The sequence below is a fragment of the Camellia sinensis genome, chromosome 9 (assembly GCF_055761805.1).
Source record: "Camellia sinensis isolate YWXY chromosome 9, ASM5576180v1, whole genome shotgun sequence".
In the NCBI taxonomy this organism is placed as follows: domain Eukaryota; kingdom Viridiplantae; phylum Streptophyta; class Magnoliopsida; order Ericales; family Theaceae; genus Camellia; species Camellia sinensis.
This window is the reverse complement of record NC_138969.1, coordinates 175,370,287-175,390,256: the sequence shown is the minus strand read 5'-3', so window position 1 is coordinate 175,390,256 and position 19,970 is coordinate 175,370,287. Positions and strand designations below refer to the sequence as shown.

The following is a 19,970-nucleotide window of genomic DNA, read 5'->3' as shown; positions in this document are numbered from 1 at the left end:
TTTGCCACTATCTAGTGGGCTTAAAACGCACAGTGAATGAATTGTTCCAATCCAAATAACCCAACCTTCACCCACAGGCATTCAGGCAGTTATATCACATAAGCAATTAGCCTCATGGTAAGCATGCTATCATGGCAGTCACTCACACACATGCAAGGATGCTAAAGCATAAAACTTACCGAGTACTCCAAGCCAAAACAGAAGCTAGGTTAGAAATCCATGCATGATCCTAACTATACAGAAAAGCCTAATGCAACACATGCAAAAATGCAACTATAACAGGCTCGACTATTCTAAACATGGCATATGAAATGCTACAGCCAGCATGTATTCAACTTGGAATTGAAAATACGATGCAGGTGCATGCAAAACAGATGAATGAATACAAACATGCTATTATACTGTATGCTAATTGAAACATGCCCTAATCTAACCATCATAAGCGGGTAAATAAAAGGGAGAAAGACGTAGGGTTGGAAGACATACATCACACACACGCACACTTATTACAGTTGTGCCCTCGCGCAGAGGGTCCGAATAAATAATATACAGTCCTGAATAAATATTACAGTCCAAATATGTACAAAACCCAAATTAATTACCAAATTAACTAGGAAAACAATAAACTGGCATGCAAGCCAGGGACTGCCTTGACTCTTCTCCGGATGATGGATGATGCATGCTCAGGTTGCCTTTGCACGGAAATCCACTGCGATGCCCCAATTAGCCTCTGTTTTGCAATGATTTCTTGAAAAGCGTGCCAAGCCCCGGAAGACTGTCGATTCTTGATTTGCTGCAACAGAGAGCAGGAAAAGGGCATGGCAATGTATTTTCACAAATGTATGCATGCCTCGATCCTCGTGCCACCAATCACGCATCTCAATGCATGATGGCCGAGGAGTCAAATTGTGCAACTCAATATAGAATGAATGCACATGAAAAAAAAACAAAACCCGGACTCCATCATGGATAATTCGGAGTGTCGGCGACTGAGAATTGAGACACGTTCCGTCACTCGGAGTACGAAACGTACCTCGTTTCCCGTGCTCGGGCTAACTCCTATCCCAAGCACAATGCAATATACATGATATGCATGAAATACAACTAAGATACAACCTAACATACACAATGCTATGAAATGGCATACACGATGCACGAGGTAACATGGCATACACAATGCGCTAACACACAACCTAGCATACGCAATGCTATGAAATGAAATGGCATACACAATGCATAAATGGACTTACACTAACATAAGTGGACCTCAGCCACACTCACGTAAGAGGCCATCAGATGAAAATGAGACACTCGAGATGCGTGCACACGTGCACGCAAACCGAGGACCGAACCTAAGGCACAAATGCCACTCTAACAAAGCATGGCAAGGTATGAAACATGATATGTGAATGAACACATTTCATCACTGAAATACTACACAAAACAGCCCCGAATCATGAAAACCTGGCACCCGATGCAAGGAATGGTCCCGAAATGCAAGATTAAGCACATGAAATGACTTGTAGCTACATCAAGCATGCATTATTTGATCATAACATGTGAAGACAGATTCAAGGCAGCCCTAAAAAAAGTATGTTTACAGTTTTAAGAAAGGCCAAACAATGAACATAAATGAGGCTAAACTAGCATGCAAAAATGGCCCCGAAAGAGGGATAACGAAGCAAGTCACAGCTTCTGGCCCCAAACAGATGAGGTCCCTTCAACAATGTTGAAGAGGGGCCCAAAATATTACCTTTTACAGTTTATGACTGAGCCAAAAACAGTACACAAGCATGCTCAAAATACTATGCAAAACAAAGCCAAAAAGAGAGCTATAACACAAAGTACAAAAAGGATGCCTCAAATAGTAAAATACCCTTAATTAAATATGAATAGGGGGTCAAAATAAGGCCATTTTTAGTTCGGACTAGAGTCCAAAAACAGAAGCACAAGGGGCTAACAAATCATGCAAAAATATGGCCAAAAGAGAGATATAATGGTAAGTGATAAATAGAAGCCTCAAACAGGAATAAGACTTTCAACAATGTTGAAGAAGGGCTCAAAATAAGCCACTTCTCAGTTCATGACAGAGCTCAAAACAGTTTATACATAGGCCAAAAATACTACACGAGAAAATGGCACACAAGGGAGATAATGAAGCAAGTGCAACAAGGAGACCTCAAACAGTGAGAGGCCCTTAAACAAACATGAAAAATAGCTCAAAATAAGCCTAGTTCTAGTTAAGGTCGGAGCCTAAAACAGCAAGCAAGTATGGCTTAGAAAGGATGCAAAATATGGACCAAAAAGAGGGAAATAGAGCTTACCCTTGTAGACCAAGCTTTAACAGCCTTTTGGCTTGAGGAAGGGTGCCTCCAAAGCTCTGAGAAGGCTCTCAAAGTTGCTTGAATGGAGTGGTGGTTTAAAAAAAGATGATGCAAGGGTGGGAAACACAAGGGCAAAGGCCTTCGAAATAAGGTATAAAGAAGGGCTATCAACCCCTCAACCTTTAATGGCCTTAAAACCCAAGTTTCAGCCCCAAAATACATAGGTTTTACAGCCCCAAAACAGTTGGAAAACAGCAAGTAAAATAGTAGAAGAAGCAAGCAAGTAGACAAAGCCTTATACCTCTTGAAGAGGAAATGAAGTCCAAGCAACAAAACTAAGCAAACAACACCCTCAAGAGCTCTAACAAGGCTCAAAGACGCCTCAGCTCAAATATGGAGAGATTTGGTTAAGGGTGTACAGGCAAAAGTTGAGAGTATATAGGCTAAAGTGTAGAAACTTGCTAGAGAGAGAGAATTGTAGAGAGGAAAAATTTTGATCTCAAAATTTTCTAACCTTAAAACATGAGAGGGAGGCCCTCTATATATAGAAAACATAAATTCCCCTCAAGAACATCTAGCCCTACACATGGCAGCAGATACATGCATCTGTGCAAACAGCTGGCATAACTGTCACAAAATATCTGCAAAAGACACTGGTGGTCAGCAACCCAAAATGGGTGGCTGGCAGGCCACCAGAGGCTACAAGCTTGAAGAACCAAGGCTTGGTCCAAGAATGAGGCAACAAGGGTGCAAGGTTTGAAAGGTTCAAAGTTGTGGCATTCCGCTGAGGACCTTGAGCACTTGGCGAGCATATAAACTCATCATTGGGTGTGCATGCAATGGTGTCCAAGTCATAATGGCCGTAAAAAATTGGGTGTCTACACATTGCTATTTCTAATTGGAACTCTGGTAATGTCACGGGACGATCATTATCTGGAAAGAAAGTTCGTATGTGTTTATGTGATTACGTGTTTATGTGGAATAAATTAATTGTTGTCCACCGCATTAGGATGCGAGTGAGTTAGCTTCGACACATTTGTAAATGTGCTAATCTCTTATGTTACCTTCATTAAGATGTCAGGACATGGAGGTGGCAGTGGTAGGCATGCCAGGACTAGACGGCAGGAGGCGCTGTTGCCGGATGATAGTCCAATACAAGAAGAATGGGTTAGTCAGGCCAATGTGGCCGAACTAGTTGGTGATCAGCAGGCCATTGGTGCTTTAGCCCGTGAGATGGCCGGAGTTTTGTGAGAATCCATGGACATTCTCAGAGCTAAGAATCAAGTCCAGGCCCATGTTGCTGAGATAAGGTCTTCTTTTCTTAAGGGGGAGTTCTTCTGGTCAAATCTGGATAAGTTTTTAGAGGATCTAAAAGAGCCACTGATGGCGGATGAATGGTTAGAATAGATGGTGAAGACATTCGAGATGCTTGGCATCGAGGACGATGGGCTGAGAGTAACCTTGACATCTTTTCAGCTGAAGGGAGATGTGAGTTAGTGCTAGAAGTATGCTCGTGGGTGCATTGGAGTGACTTGCGAGACCTCTGTCAATGCTTTCAATGATAAATTTTTGCCTCCCACCGCTAGGGAGATGTTAAGAGAGCAGTTTATGAAGCTCACGAAGCTTAAGACACTGGTGGCCAAGTTTGAGGTTGCCTTTACTTATTTGTCGAAGTTTGCACCGGAACTCATGGCGACGGAAGAACGCCGTTGTATTGAGTTCGAGAAGAGATTGAGGATCAGACTCCTTTTCAAGGTAGCTGGGTCTATGATTAGGGACTACAAATGCCTTGTAGAGGTGATGGCTCATCTTGAGACCGTGGTTCAGTCGAAGGAGGAATGGATAAGGGAGGCTCTAGGCAAAGGTGTTAGGAGGTTCAGGGGAAGATTCGAGAGAGTAAGAGGCAGAGGAGTTCCATCCCACAGCAGTCTTAGGGAACACATTTGGGTCATGGAGAGGTGGTCAGAATGGGATCACTTGCTTTCAGTGTGGTCAGTTGGGCCACAAGTCTTTAGTTTGCCGCAGAAGGGAGGAGGGTAACAGTCTGCACTGTCTACGGCTCTTTCTCAGAGCCAGAGTCACGGGAGAGGGCAGTCGCCTACCTGCTATCAGTGTGTGCAATCAGGGCACGTGAAGAGGTTGTCCCTCAATCAGGTGGCATATCTAGTTTTTAAATTTTTGATTAAAAATATAAAGTGAAAAAAATTAAAATATTTAGTATTAGTATTTTGACCATTTTACAGAAAAGCTACAAAAAAAAATCAAAAAGTAAAAAAGAATGGCAATAAAATTTTGACTTTTGAACTAATTTAACATATTGCAAACAACCCAAAAAAAAAAAAAAAAAAAAACAATCTTTGTATATATATATATTGTTAAATAATTATTAATTAAATAACTAATCAATATTTGATTTATTAAATGAAAAACATTTTACTTTCATAAAAAGAAAGTAACATTTTTTTAGAAGTCTGGTCAATATACGTCCTTATAGCATAGGTTAAGAAATTTCTAGCAAATTATACATCAACCTATTTTGTCAACTAGATTAAAAACCAATTTTTTGACTTTTTGAGTCTTTTAGATTAAATCACCTCTCTACTTTTTTACACGTTTTTTTTTCAAAAATAGTCACAAAAAAAAAAATTGACTTCTAACCTAATTCAATTAATGGGAGAGAAAAAAGAACATAATTTCAATTAAGAGATCGATTTAAAACTGAGAATTGACCAGAGTCACCATTCATCAAAAAAACCTCCAAAGGAACATCAGATGAAGCTGACATGGATGACGACCCAAATCTGTAGATGGGTTGCAGTATTTTGCTCCCTCTTGTACATGGAATGACGAGAAGTCGGGGTCCAGTCCTCATCTGCCAAACCTGCATGGAGAAAAATTGAATTGCTAAGAGAAGCACACTCCTTTAATGGAAATAATTTTGAAAATTGAATTCAATTGCCAAGACATTGAGAATGACTGCCAAATCTTCCAAACATTAATAGCTGAATTGTATTGTGGTAGCTCCGGTGGAACATGCAATGAGAGAGTTCCCTGCCAGTTTTGACACTGCAAATTAGAGATCATAAATCAAAATTAATTTGCTAATGCAAGAAAATAGTACCTCAATAATCCCTTTTCGAGGTGCATGAATGGCCAAGCACAGGCAATAATCACTCGTCACATGTTCATAATAATCGGAACTTGATGTTCTTGTATTTTTATTGACTAGCATTTCCATAAACAGGCAATTAGTTTCACGATATCCCTGTGAAAAAAGTGAAGCTAAACTCCTGGGATAGCAGAGGAAAAGAAATACTACCAAAAGATGTCAGAAAAAAGGCATTTAATTCAGCGCTTGTTGAGAGAAAAGAGAAAAGACAAAACCTTCCATAATCGCACCACAACGAGTGCCTGGGTGTCCAAAAGTAGTATACGGCTGAGTGAATCCGTTATTGCTGCCAATGTACCACTAGGTGATAAGGTGAGCTTCTCACCCTTCCTTGGGTAATCCTTCAAACACGTAAAAGGAGAAGCTGCCAAAAATCATAATAACATAGCATAGAATTTTTGTTGACAGCAGAAAGAAACTGATAAGTGGGATATACATAAACTGTCATGTCACATGCTGACATTTAAAATACAACTATGAGTTCATAATAAATTACAAAAATTAGTATCACCCATACTTAATTTTCATCTTTCAAGGTGAATATCTGAATGCACGAATTGCATCCTTGCGTGTAGCACACAAAATGTTCAAAATTGATACATGATAGAAAACCAGTTCTCAATCCATACTGCTCAGGTGATTTATTTCCATCTTATATATTCACAAAAGCTTGCATAAAGTTTTTATTACAGTAATAAAAAAAAAAATAATAAAAGTACAAGTTCAAACATGAAGGAAATCATTATCACCTTGAGCAAATGGTTGGGGCTTTGCTTCGCGCTTTTTGGTTGATTTTTGTTCACTCCGCCATATCATTTTTGAAAAAGAGGCTATTGTTGAAAATGTTGCTGGCACGACTTTTGACAGAATAGCTCCTACCAAAGACCTGCTGCAGTCCTCTGATAGTCTTTTGTAGAATCAAACAAAAATTGAAACACACAGGAAAATATCAAAATGATTATACAAATGCATTAACAAGATAATCAAAAATCATTTTACAGAAAACAATGAGTGGGTTTTTATAATGTGAAATCCCACTATGCTAACCTGAATGCTGAAATTGCAGCATCATCTCCAATGGTAACTGCACAATAATAACGTTGACTTGACTGCCCAACAATAAAACCAGCTGAATTCAAATGCCAGAATAACTTCAGAAAGCTTCCATAAGGCATTGAACAATTTAACAGTGTCTTTATTGGAATTAAAGCATGTCACTAATGCTTTAAATATAGATCTGTTAAGATTGAGCAGCATATGTTATCACCTGCTGTTCCAACAGTGGGGTAGGCATTACGCCAGTTATTACTGCATCAGCACATGACCCATACTTGTGAACGTTCCATAGCTGGTAAGGCAGTCTTCCATGGGAACTCCCAGAATCATCTGCATCTGTCTTTTCATCCCAGAACTGAGAGCTTGTTTCTTGAAACCATCGCTGAAGCATGCTCTACGTTTCAAGAAAGAAAAAAACATGTTAGTCCATAATGAACTTACGATCCCAAAATGTTAAACCCTTAAAAAGTGAAGTAAATGCAAAGAGCCTGACCACAAAAATTTTTTGATGTTAAGAAAAAAATTATCCCAAAAATGGTAACCTGATTCACTAAGATCTTAGAGCATCACAATTCAGACACAAAAATGCTAGCCAATAGCTGATACAAAACTTTCAGCGCTTTGCAACCGAGAATATCAAATACCTGGATCTCAGATCCATCAAAATGAGCAATCAGACTGGGCATTGCAACACAAATCTCCTCAGATGATGTATCTTGCATGATATCTTTCTTGGTGCAATGGACTCTTAGACGAAGAATTCGAGCAGGATATACAATCTGTCAGCAAAAATTTAACTAACAGGTTCCGCAATCTTTGTATCATTGGCACAAAAAGAAGATAAGACTCATAAAACCGCATCCATAAACAGAAATCCCATTCATACTGCCCGTTTCAGCTGAGAAGAAGAAGGAGAAAATATATCTAGCATAAACAAATAAGATGAGCAAGTACTCAATCAACTTATAGCATATTAATCCCAACTTATAAAGTCACTTAAGTACACACATGCAATTCATTAATTAGTTGCTTACAAACCTCAAAACAACATTTTGTTTTTTTGGATAAGTAAAGATATTATAAAAAAAAGCACCAAGGGAGTGCCACCCATATAACACTATAGAAGAAATAAACAAAAAGGCTAACATCCTCTGTACATTGAAACTTTACTCAAAAAAGCTACAAAGCCCAAAAATTGATGTACAACTCTACCAAAGGACTAACTATATAGAATAAAATAAAAATATCTAATTTTCAACTTAAAAATAGGTTCTTCCAACCCATCAAAAGTCTTTTGATTTCCTCTCCCCAAATGATCCACGTCAATTCAAAAGCATGCCCAAAAAAAAATCAAGTCTTTTTCCTTCTCTTCCTCGTTCTAAAACCCCTTCAAATAATGGAAAGAAATCTATCAAATTCCTACGAAATACCCACCCTAAGACAAACATACAATAAATCAAGGACGACGTATCTCTTTCTTTTTTTTTTTCTTTTTCTTCTTCGTATATATATATATATATATTGTGATAAATAAGAACCACATATCTCTTGCCACCCTACAATGAAAAATAAGAAGAAGATGATTGACTGATTTCTCCATCGTGCTTACACATACAAACACTAATTAACATGAATTCGCCTCATTATCAAATTGTCAGTAGACATAAACCAAACTAAACCAAACCAAGCCTTAAGTCTCATCAAATGGGGTCGGTTACATGAATTCTTCTTATCCACGCGGCCTTATCAAAGGCCATTTCGTTAGTCAAATTAAGTAGATTCATATCTCTATTTACAACGCTAGCCAACGTTAATCTAGGCCTACCCCGTCCCCTAACACTCCCATCTACCGTTACAGTATCGCATTTCTTCACTACTGCCTCTGTTGGTCTTCGTTGAATGTGACCAAACCATCTCAATCGATTCTCTCTCAACTTATCTTCTATCGGTGTTATTCCTACCAATTTCCGAATACACTCATTCCTAATTCTGTCTTGTCTTGCCCAACATTTCGTCCCATACAACATCGTTGGTCTAATAGCCGTTCTATAGAACTTGCCTTGTAGTCTAGTGGGTATTCGTTTATCGCACAGTACCCCAGAAGCACTTCTCTACTTACACCATCCCGCCTTAATTCTATAGACCACATCCGCATCAATCTCCCCTGATGTTGTAAAAATTGACCCTAAATAACGAAAATGTTCACTCTTAGGCAGTTCTTGGTTCTCAATCTTCACTTCTCCTCTGCTTTCATTGTTTCTGCTACTAAATTTACACTCCATGTACTTTGTCTTAGTTTTGCTTATCCGGAATCTTTTAGATTCAAGAGTTTTTCTCCAAATCTCCAACTTTGTATTAACTCCTTCTCCAGTTTCATCCACTAGCACGATATCGTCTGCAAAAAGTATACACCATACCACGTCATCTTGAATATTTCTCGTCAACTCATCCATAACTAAAGCAAAAAGATAAGAACTTAAGGTAAACCCTTGGTGTGACCCTACAGTGATAGTAAATTCATTTGTCTCCCCAACAAGCGATCTAATAGTGGTCACCACCCCTTCATATGTGTCCCTAATAACATCAATGTAACCTTTTGTCACCCCTATCTTTTCTAACACCCACCATATTATATCTCAAGCAAGGTTCTGAAAAGCGGTTGCGGTCGCCGTAACGGTGGCGGTGGCGCGGTTGCGGTTGCGGTTGTGGGGTGTAAAGGCCGCAGCGTAACGGTTACGATTACCGGAATTGTGAATTTTTTTATTTTTCGCACAATTTGCAAAAAACTTACCGATACGCATATTTTTTTTTAGAATCATATTTATTGGGTTTTAAAATAAATTTTGATAAATTTTTCATAATTTTTAAGTATGATCTAATATATTTCATATTTTTAAATCACTAGAAAATGAATTTTTTTACATTTTATTTCAATAATTAATGACTTTATATGTCATGAATCCATATTACACTTGTGGCAAAATTTTCTTTTATTGGACTTAGATGTATAAAATTATTTTTAATTATTATACTTGTGGAAGTATATGTACATTTTAACTCAAATAGTTTTAAAAAAGTATACATCCTTAATGGAAGAATCTAACAAAGTACATAACATCATAGCATAAATCACAAATAACAGAGAGTACATTTTACATAATGTTACTACTAAAATTACATAATGTCACCACCAAAATGAGTGACGTGGTGCATGTTTAGATTCAGATTGTTGAGCTTGATTGTTGCTGCTACCTTCACCCCACCAAAATGAGTGACGTGGTGCATCTTGGGAATCAGATTGTTGAGTTTGATTGCTACTACCTTCACCCCATCCAGTAGGAAATATATAAGTAAATGTGCTCATCATATCATCTCTTTCTGTTTTGTGCATTGGGAGAGAAAATGGATACCTTGGCTGAAAAGGATCAACATACTCTTGTTGGGCTTGTTGATAATTTGGCAAACCGTATCCTAGAGGACCATGTTGTTGAGGGGGCCAAGAATAATTTTGTTGAGGTGGGTAAGGATAGCTTTGGCTATCACTGCTATAGAATGGGTAAGGGTGATATGGATAACTATGGCTACTATCAGATGAATCAAGCTATTGTTCTCTATTTCTTATTCTTCTTTCATCCCTACATGTATCACTACCACGAAACCTCCTAGGTAGTTGGGGTAAAGGTGCAACAGGTTCTCCAATATCATAATGTTCCCCAACATCACATAATCCAAATCCTCCAATAAAATCTTCACTTCCTGCACCAAAACTAGTACCATCACCGCCATCACCACCATTGTCGCCGCCGCCGCCACCACCACCACCACCGTCACCGTGAGAAGTGCCTTCACCATCACCATCATCACCTCCTCCATCAGATGGTGTTAAACCACCATTATTATCACTTTGAGTTGGAGTAAGAGTTGAGCTTTGAGAAGCGCGTTGAGTTTGATATCTATGGGTGCCACCGCCATCATTTCCATCGCCGCCATCGCCATTGCTGTTGTTGCCACCACCACCATCATCATCGGAGACCAAATCTAGCCATTCAGAATTATCCACACCATCTAGTAAAGGATTTTCCATTTCTTCTATCCATGGACTTATTGGATCATCTTCTTCAAATATGTAATCCAAGTTAATAGGATTAAAACTCCTATCAATCTCCTCTTGGTTGCTTCTTCTAACGTGTCTCAATTTTAATCTCATGTTGTAGGTGATGAAGACTAATCTTTGAATTTTCTTATATTTCAATCTATTCCTCGTCTTCGTATGGATGAGACTAAAATTACTCCAATTACGTTCACAGTGAGATGATGTGGTGGTTTGACTTAATACTTTCACAGCTATTTTTTTGAAGTTCAGGAGCACAACTGCCATGAATAATCCACCACCCAGCCGCACAAAATTACATTACATTAGACATAAGTCAAAATATGATAAAAAATTATTTAAGTATTTATATATTTTAAATTTGTAATTTTGAAAATAAAACCTGGATTTGATTGTTTCCATGCTCTTTGTGCTCAAGGAGTACCAAAAGTTTCCTGTTTATCTCGAAACAGTAACAACTACAATTTGGACAATCATTACAAGTAACATTTGCAAAAGTAGATTATTACTATTAAAATTTAAATAATTGGTACGTACTTGATTTGTTGCTTTCACTTGAGCATCCATATTAGGCTCCAGTCTGGTAATTACTTTTTTAAGTCCATCCATCACTTCTCTTATCATTTCATTAGATGAGGTGACACCATATTGGAATTGAGGATTTAAAAATATCCTTCAAAAATAAGAAGACAATTAATAACTGTAAATAAATATACATTTAATAATTAAAATCGTAACACTTACCAGCCGTATTTAAATCTTGATGTAACTAAAAAGACCATCGAGTATCAATAATTTTTCAATACTCGGTGTAGTAGCGACAATCTCTTTTAATTGCCAACTTTGCTCTATCTATAGCTTCATATATGAAACCCATTATTGGCTTCTCATCCCCATCAACGAACCTCAATGCTCTGACTAGGGGCTGATGAACTTTACAAAGCTCTGTTGCTTTCTGCCAAAACTCCTTTTCCAAAATAATTTTTTTCACATTGTAAGGCTGCCCAGTCTTTGCCTTCCCCCATCTAGAATTCTTCCACTCATCACTATTAAACATAGCTCTCAAGTATTGTTTATATCTAACAATACTCTCAATGGCAATAAAATTTGTAGCAAATCGATTGGTGGAAGGTCGAATCAATTCTCTATCTCCAGTGAATTTTCTCATTAAATCCAACACCCATCCACTATTATAAATGAAATTGGTGATGGTTTTACCATCTTCAAGCACCTTTGCTACACTTTTCTTATTGGCTATGTGTTTTAGCATGAGATCGATACAATGTGCTGAATAAGCTGTCCAATATAAATGTTTCCTTTTTCTCATTAACATTTTACTGGAAGCTTTCAATGCAGGTTCATTATCAGTTACCACTTGAACAACATATTGTTCTCCAATTTCATCAAAAACTTTATCTAACAACCCAAAATAATATTCAGCAGTCCTACTAATAATATTAGAGGCATCAATTGATTTGTGAAATATAGTACCTCTATTGCAGTACGCTAAGAAGTTGATGATGTGTTGCCGAGTTAGACTGCTCCAACCATCACACATGATGGACACACCTCTCTCTGCCCAAATTCCCTTGAATGATCCTATTCATTCTTTCATTTCATCATGCTCCATGCCCAAATATACTTCAGAAACTTCATAAGCATTAGGACCCTTTACTCCTGGCCCTACTTCAGCAGCAACATCAAGCATGGGTTGTGTATACTCTGAATCAACTGCATTGAATGGAATACGATTATAGAGTATAAACTTGGACACTGCCCGTCTCAATCTCTCTTTTAACTTATGTAAATTCATTGTAGAGATTTTTCGCTGCTTTGTACTGTTGCTCTTTTGGAGTTCTACATCCATTGCCCTCAACCTTGCTTCAGGAGCATTGGGCTTAATCCAATTACGTCCACTCCCACCAGTTTCACGCACGGATTATGATTGACGAAAAACATTAGCAATACCTGACCCTTTTGGCATTCTTTGACCACTACCCCCTCCACCAAAACTATCACCTGCATCGTATTGTGATCCATGACCTGCAACACCTCGTCTAAATTGTTTCCTTTCCTCCCATTGTTGTTGTGAACGAATACTTGCTTGTCTAGCCCTGGTCATCTCTGGATCAGAGTCAGAGTCATCATCTCGAAGATCTAGAAAATCTCCCCCTTCATCTGCATCATAGAGATCATCTCCCCTAATATGTGCTTCCAATTCAGTTTTTCTCTTTTGTTTGTCTGCTTTACTCATTTTCTTATTTTGTAAATGTTTCATCATTTCTTGCATCACGTCTCTACTAACATTAGGACAAGAATGCACTTGTCCCGTTTGATATGCTAAATGTTGTTTGAAACGCGTAATCCCACCTTCAATGTAATGTCCACAAAATTTGCAAATAATATGATGCCTAGTACCTTCAACTTGAGTTCCAAATTTCCAACCAATATCATCACTTGGGAGTTCATCATTGGCACCCTTTTGTCATGGCATTTTTTAATTTGAATTCTGCATCATTGATACATTTTTTTAATTTATTTTAAATGTTTACAAAATTATTTTTCAGCAAAACTTGAACTAACTAAATAAACAATATTTACATTTATTAAATGAAATAATTGTAAAAAAAAATGCAATAATATTTAAAATTATTTATAAAAATTTATAAAATGCAATAATATTTTTAAATGAAATGATTGTAAAAAAATATTTAAAATTAAATACTAAATAAAATAATTATAAAAAAATGCAACCACTATTTATACATTTGGATTTTACATGCCAATGTAATCATATAAAAATTAAAAAATAAATTATAAAGATATTTTTAAAAAAAGAGATTTTTGCCATAAAAATTGTTGTCACAACAAATTTTTTCATTAAAAAAAAAATTGTTATCACAACACATTACAATAACAAAATAAAAAAATATTTATAATTAAATGTTAAATGAAATGATTATAAAAAAAAATTCAACCATTATATATACATTTCGATTTTACATGCTAATGTAATTAGGAATAAAGACATTTTTCATGGCATTGTTTGAGCTATTGTTTTTATTTTTATTTTTTTATTTTATAGAAAGACATTTTTTAAAAAAATAAATAAATTTGTGCCATCAAAATTGTTGTCACAACACATTACAATAACAAAATTTTAAAAAAAAATATTTCAATTTAAATACTAAATAAAATAGTTATAAAAAAATGCAACCACTATTTATACATTTCGATTTAACATGCTAATGTAATCATATAAAAATAAAAAAATGAATTATGAAGAATTTTTTTTTGAGGTATTGATTTTTTTTTAAATATTTTTAAAATAAAATTGTGCCTTTTACAGTGTTGTAATAACAAAATAAAAAATATTTATAATTAAATATCAAATGAAATGATTATAAAAAAAAATACAACCACTATTTATACATTTGAAATTTACATGCTAATATAATCATATAAAAATTAAAAAATAAATTATAAAGAATTTTTTTTGAGGTATTGATTTTTTTTTTCTTTTGAAAAGATATTTAAAAAAAAAAATAGTGACTTCAACATTGTTGTCACAACACATTACAATAACAAAATAAAAAATATTTATAATAAATATTAAATGAAATGATTATAAAAAAAATTGCAACCACTATTTATACATTTAGAGTTTACATGCTAATGTAATCATATAAAAATTAAAAAATAAATTATAAAGAAAAAAAATCCATACATAGTTGTTTTTTGGGCTTCAATCACTTGAGTATTTGTTATCTTTTTGAATAACCTGCAAGAAAAAAAAAATTCAATAAAAACTGACATATATAAAATGTATTAATATTATTATAGGTGTTATGATTTTTAGATATTATAAAAAAAAAATCAATCACTAATTATTATATATAAAATACTAAAAATAAATGCATAGCTCCATATATATATATATATTTAAATTAAAATTACTAAATATATCACACAAATTTTGTAAGCTTTACAAAATTTAAAGCCCGAAAATCATTGTTAAAAAAAAATAATAAAATAAAATAAAATTTGCCAGTTGGAGACCACGATCCACACACAAAAAAAACAAATGCAATATTATATACCTTCCCAAGGTCAACAAATGTTGTGTACCTTCCCCAGGAAGCTGAACAAACAAAATAAAAAAAGAAAAAAGAAAATATATCAGAGGCAGCACTTACTTCGTCTTCAACACAAAGGCGCAGCCAGAGAGTCACTGGTTTCAACACAGAGCAGAGGCAACCTTGAAGATTCAACACAGGTTCATCTCCTCCCTTTTCCCTCTTCTCTCTTCTCTCTTCTCTCTCTCTATTTCTCTCTTATCCATATTTCAGATCTGAAAATTTGTGATGGAATCTCACCTTGAAGTGGTTCATGTGTTGTAAAGATAAAAGAGAAAAACTCAATTATAATAAAGGTGTGTACCACATCTTCAGCCTTTTCTTTTGTCTTTTTTTTTGAAAATAATCAGCGAAAAAAGCCCTGTAACGGGTGTAACGGGCCGTTACGGCCGTTACGCCACCGTTACGACCGCTACGTCGGCCGTAACGGCCGATACACCTGTGAATTTCAATCACACCGCAAAATTAGGGGTAACGCATGGTGCCCACCGCCGAAACCGTTACGTAATGGCCGATACCGGTACGTAACACCGCATTTTTAAACCTTGATCTCAAGGCACTCTATTATATGCTTTCTCAAGGTCAATAAATACCATATGAATATCTTTTTTCTTTTCTCTATACTTTTCTATTACTCTCCTCAAAGGATAAATCGCTTCCATTGTTGACCTGCCAAGCATAAACCCAAATTGATTCTCTGACACCTCTGTTATATCTCGCAATCGGTGTTCCATCATCCTCTCCCACACTTTCATTATATGACACATTAGCTTGATTGATCTATAGTTGTTACAATTCTAGACATCTCTTTTATTCTTATAGATTGGTACTAAAATATTCTTCCTCCACTCATCTGGCATGTTCTTAGTCAACAAAGTTTTGCTAAACAACCTAATCAACCAACAACCCCCTTTTTACCCAAACACTTCCAAGCTTCAATAGGGATACCATCGGGTCCTAAAGTCTTATTTGATTTCATCTTCTTAAGTGCAATCTCCACTTCAAAGTTCCTAATCCTGCGATAGAACCTATAGTCTTGGTTTATCATATTACCGGATATTTCTTCCTCTATTGTTATACCTCTATGTTCCTCATTTAATAGTTTCTTAAAATAGTTCTTCCATCTTTCCTTATCTCTTCATCTTTCACCAATACCTTAGAATCCTCACTCTTGATGCACTTAACTTAATTAAAATTTCTTATTTTCCGCTCCTGTATCTTGGCAAGTTTGTATACCCTCTTCTCTCTCTCCTTACTATCTAGTCTAGTGTATAGATCATCATAAGTTTTCAACTTAGCCTCTCTTACTATTTTTTTGATCTCTTTATTAGCCAATCTATAGCTCTTCAGGTTTTCCTCAGTTCTATCATTTTGTCACTTTTTAAAGCACTCTTTTTTTTTATCTTAACTACCACTTGAACATTTTGCCTCCACCACCAAGTTTCCCTAGAGCTGGGTCCCGTCCCTTTCGACTCTCCAAGCACTTCCCTTGAGATTCTCCTCATACAATTGGCCATCGAGTTCTACAGAGTGATAGTATCATCTTCCAAGTCCCAGCAACTTTCCTTATCCATTCTATTCTTAAATATTTCTAGTTTATCCCCTTTTAGATCCCACCATCTAGTCTTACAATGTCCACCATCCTATGTTGAGAGACCAGGCTCTCTTCAGGAATCACCTTACAATCATTGCATTTTAGGCGGTCCACTTTTCTCACTAAGAAGTAATCTATTTGGCTCTTAACTGACCCACTCTTAAAGGTTATCAAATACTTTTCTCTCTTCTTATATATAGCATTGGCCATCACCAGGTCAGAAGCTGACGCAAAATCTAAGATACTCTCTCCAGCCTCATTTCTGTCACTAAAACCGTATCCACCATGCACCCTTTCATAGCCTAGTTTATCTATTCCTACATGGCTATTAAAATCTTCGCCGATAACCAAGTTCTCTCCTACGGGTATCTCCTGTAAGATCTCCTCCATTTGCTCCAAAAAATCCCTTTTAGTCTGATCATCTAATCCTACTTGAGGGGCGGATGCACTAATGACGTTCACTATATTCCCTCCAATGACTAGTTTAACTAACATAATACTATCTCCTTTCTTAATGACCGCCACTACATTCTCCACAAGACCCTTGGCAATTATGATTCCTATCACATTCCTACGTCTATTCTTACCACTATAATATAGTTTAAAACCAGAATCTTCAATTTCCCTAACTTTCTCACCCGTCTACTTACTTTTTTGTACGCAAGCTATACTAACTCTTCTCCTAATCATAACATCTACCAATTCTATCATCTTACCAGTTAAAGTTCCTATATTCCAAGTAACTACCCTAAACCTGTAATCTTGGATTACCTTCTTTACCAGCGCTCGTCCAGAAAAACGCAGGAACCTTTGCCCATTTTTCACCGCACCCAGGCATCGATACGACGCCCCTTACTCACTTTTCGAAACACTCGGAGCAGGCGTAATGCGTCACTTGAGGGAAACGACCTAACATTTAAACAATTCAAAGAAGGATTCATTGTCAGTGGACATAGATTAACTAATTTGCTTGGCGTACGATATCTTAAAGTTTTTCAAAACTTCAAAAGTAAAGCCAGCAATTGCGAACATCCAATTTGGTTCTATGAAAGTTTTGGTCCCAATATCGAAAACATCATATCACTCTCAAACCAAAGATGATCCAAAAAAACCACACCAAATTTCGATGCAAGTTTGTAATTCCTTTAATTTACTAAAGTTTTTTCCACAAGACAAAACAGAAAATCACACTATCTGAGAACGAATCTGATATTTCAGAATCTCAAATTTCTTTCTTGTTTCCCCACAAATTTTCACACCCAACTAGTATCCTAAACTATGTATCTCTAAATTCCAATTTCTTTCCTTTTCTCCATCATCTTTCTAACCCAATTCCCAGAAAACCATCAAACCCAATAACAACACTTAAAATTACACAATTAACAATTCCATTCACATCCCACAATGAATTTCACTACTTTTCTACATTTTATAATCAAAGGTGATGATTTTATCAACGTGCTTATGAATTAGATCGCCTTGAAGAGAGTAAATCAACAAAAACCCACATGAGGTCCCGAGAGCAATCACTCGAAAAGCATCAAACACCAACCACTCAATCGCAGACACGTACTCGGCCTCGATCGACGACAATGTGGGCCGGATCTTGACCCGGAGACTAGCCGGGTCGGTGCCATGGGACAAGTCGAGGATGAGGATGAGAGAGCGGTTGGCGAGGGCGAGAGAGTGGGTCTCGACGGCGGTGAGGATGTGAAGGCTGTCGGAGAGCCAGCCTTCCTTGACCGAACCCAGTTCGGTGAGGTCGTCGCAGGCTGTGGAGCCAAGCTCGGTGGTGTGGCAATGTCGAGCCATTTTAGGGTTTAGGGCATGACTGAGATTGATGGAGAGAGTTGGGGATTGGAGTGTACACAGATTTGTGAGAAAACAGGGGAACGAAGGTGGGGATAAGGAAACGAAAAGATGCAACTGATGAATTGCAATGGGGGTATTATTTTCCACTCTCTTTTATCTGTCAGTACATAAATTTTTAATGCAGAATTTTATGAAATTGATTTTATATTTTTGTTCTCATTCCGCATCTTATATGTTCTAATTATACTTTAAATTAATATTTTTGCACACATAACACTGAAATCATTTATTCTACAGAGAATTAGTGGTGTAGGGACATTTTTTATTACACCACCTTGAAAACACATCTTTCACAAAAATCCTTTAGCAAATCACTCTATGAATCTTCAGATTATACTGCTACCTCCTTTGATTTTTAGTTATATCATTAAACTGATTCCTTCAATCAATAATTTAGTCAACATCGAAAAAGTCATTAATTAATATTGACCAGTATCAACATAGATCTTGAAACAATATTGTTTTGTATCAAACTCTATTGAAGACATAAAACTCATCTATCTCTTATTTTTCATACTCGTTTTTTTTCTGGAAACAATTCGATTTTGCTTATTCGGCACTGGTTATCCGAATAAAAAAGGTTTATTCGAATTTTAACTTCCGAAACATGTAAAAAAATTCAGAACTTGGTTTCTGAAATAAATTCTTAAATACGAAAGTTGAGTTCCAAATCCAAATTCGGAACTTGATTTTTGAATAAAATTAATAATTTCGGCAGTTGATATCCAAAAAAAAATAACATGTTTTGGGACTGGTTTACTGAAACTTAGAGAGTAAAGCAAATAATGAAAAAACTAGGGTTTATTTTTTTTTAACTCAAAAGGTGTATATTGAGATTTTTTTTTTTTGTTCTTAGAAGATGTGTGCAAAGAATTTTTCTACATAATATTATAGGGGTTACTGGATGTCTATTATGGTCATTTTTATTTAGGACATAATTATCATTAAATTAAAATTTCATTAAGTGTGTGCCCTAAGCTAATAAGGTGTGCGGAAATAAAATTTCCCATATTATTCAACGTTGCCTTTTTAAAAAAATAAAATAAAATATGAGTGAAAATTACATCTTATATTACATGCTCCATTAGATTTTGAACTTTTATCAAAATTCTAGTTGATCGTGTGAACGATCAGCTAGTATAATTTTCTTATAAATTTTTACAAGAAAGTAGTTATTTGGGGGTCAATCGGCTAGATATTTGAGCAGTCATCCGGTGATAGAAATATAACTGTTATGAACAGTGAATTGATGAAAGTTCCCAATCATTCTCAATTTAGTGAAAGATTTAACATATTCTCAATTTGATACTGATCTGATGAAATGATTAGAGTAACAAAATAGGTCTTTTTCATCAAATTTAAATTTGATGAAACAATGGGTAAAAAGTTGGAGATTGTCTTATATGAGCATATCGAATGTTTTATCCTTTTCTTCTATCAAATTAAAATTTGATGAAAGAAATTTTGTTTTGATACTCCAACGTTAATATTAATCCAATATTAAATTGAGAATTTTTTTTAGTTTTTCATTAAATTAAGAATGTTTAGAACATTTCATCAAATTACTGTAGATAGTCATTGGAACCATATACCGAACGACCAGCCGATTGTCCGATTGTTCTTCCTTGTTTCAGACTTCTAGTAAATTTACACTAACCAATCAACTGACCAGACATCCTCCTAGTCGACCAGTGATTTGATAAAAAAA

At 35.8% G+C, this 19,970-nt stretch overlaps 1 protein-coding gene across 1 annotated transcript; it reads right to left on the bottom strand.

Annotated features, from left to right (window-relative positions):
• Window positions 1-5,019: 5,019 nt before the first annotated feature.
• Window positions 5,020-18,377, bottom strand: LOC114263141 (uncharacterized). The gene is made up of 8 exons (XM_082888085.1): window positions 17,849-18,377; window positions 7,194-7,328; window positions 6,761-6,943; window positions 6,541-6,602; window positions 6,243-6,400; window positions 5,709-5,857; window positions 5,446-5,589; window positions 5,020-5,205 (listed from the first exon to the last, which is right to left on the bottom strand). The coding sequence occupies exons 1-8, from the start codon at window positions 18,200-18,202 to the stop codon at window positions 5,020-5,022; spliced, it is 1,371 nt and encodes a 456-aa protein (XP_082744211.1). The 5' UTR covers window positions 18,203-18,377.
• Window positions 18,378-19,970: the final 1,593 nt, after the last annotated feature.

Excerpts from the sequence above, each read along its gene's own strand:
- LOC114263141 (XM_082888085.1), bottom strand. The coding sequence starts at position 18,202 with ATGGCTCGACATTGCCACACCACCGAGCTTGGCTCCACAGCCTGCGAC. Across the intron at positions 6,944-7,193 it reads TTGATGGATCTGAGATCCAG|AGCATGCTTCAGCGATGGTT; the intron begins GTATTTGATATT and ends CTTGAAACGTAG. Across the intron at positions 5,206-5,445 it reads CTCGAAAAGGGATTATTGAG|GTTTGGCAGATGAGGACTGG; the intron begins GTACTATTTTCT and ends TTCTCCATGCAG.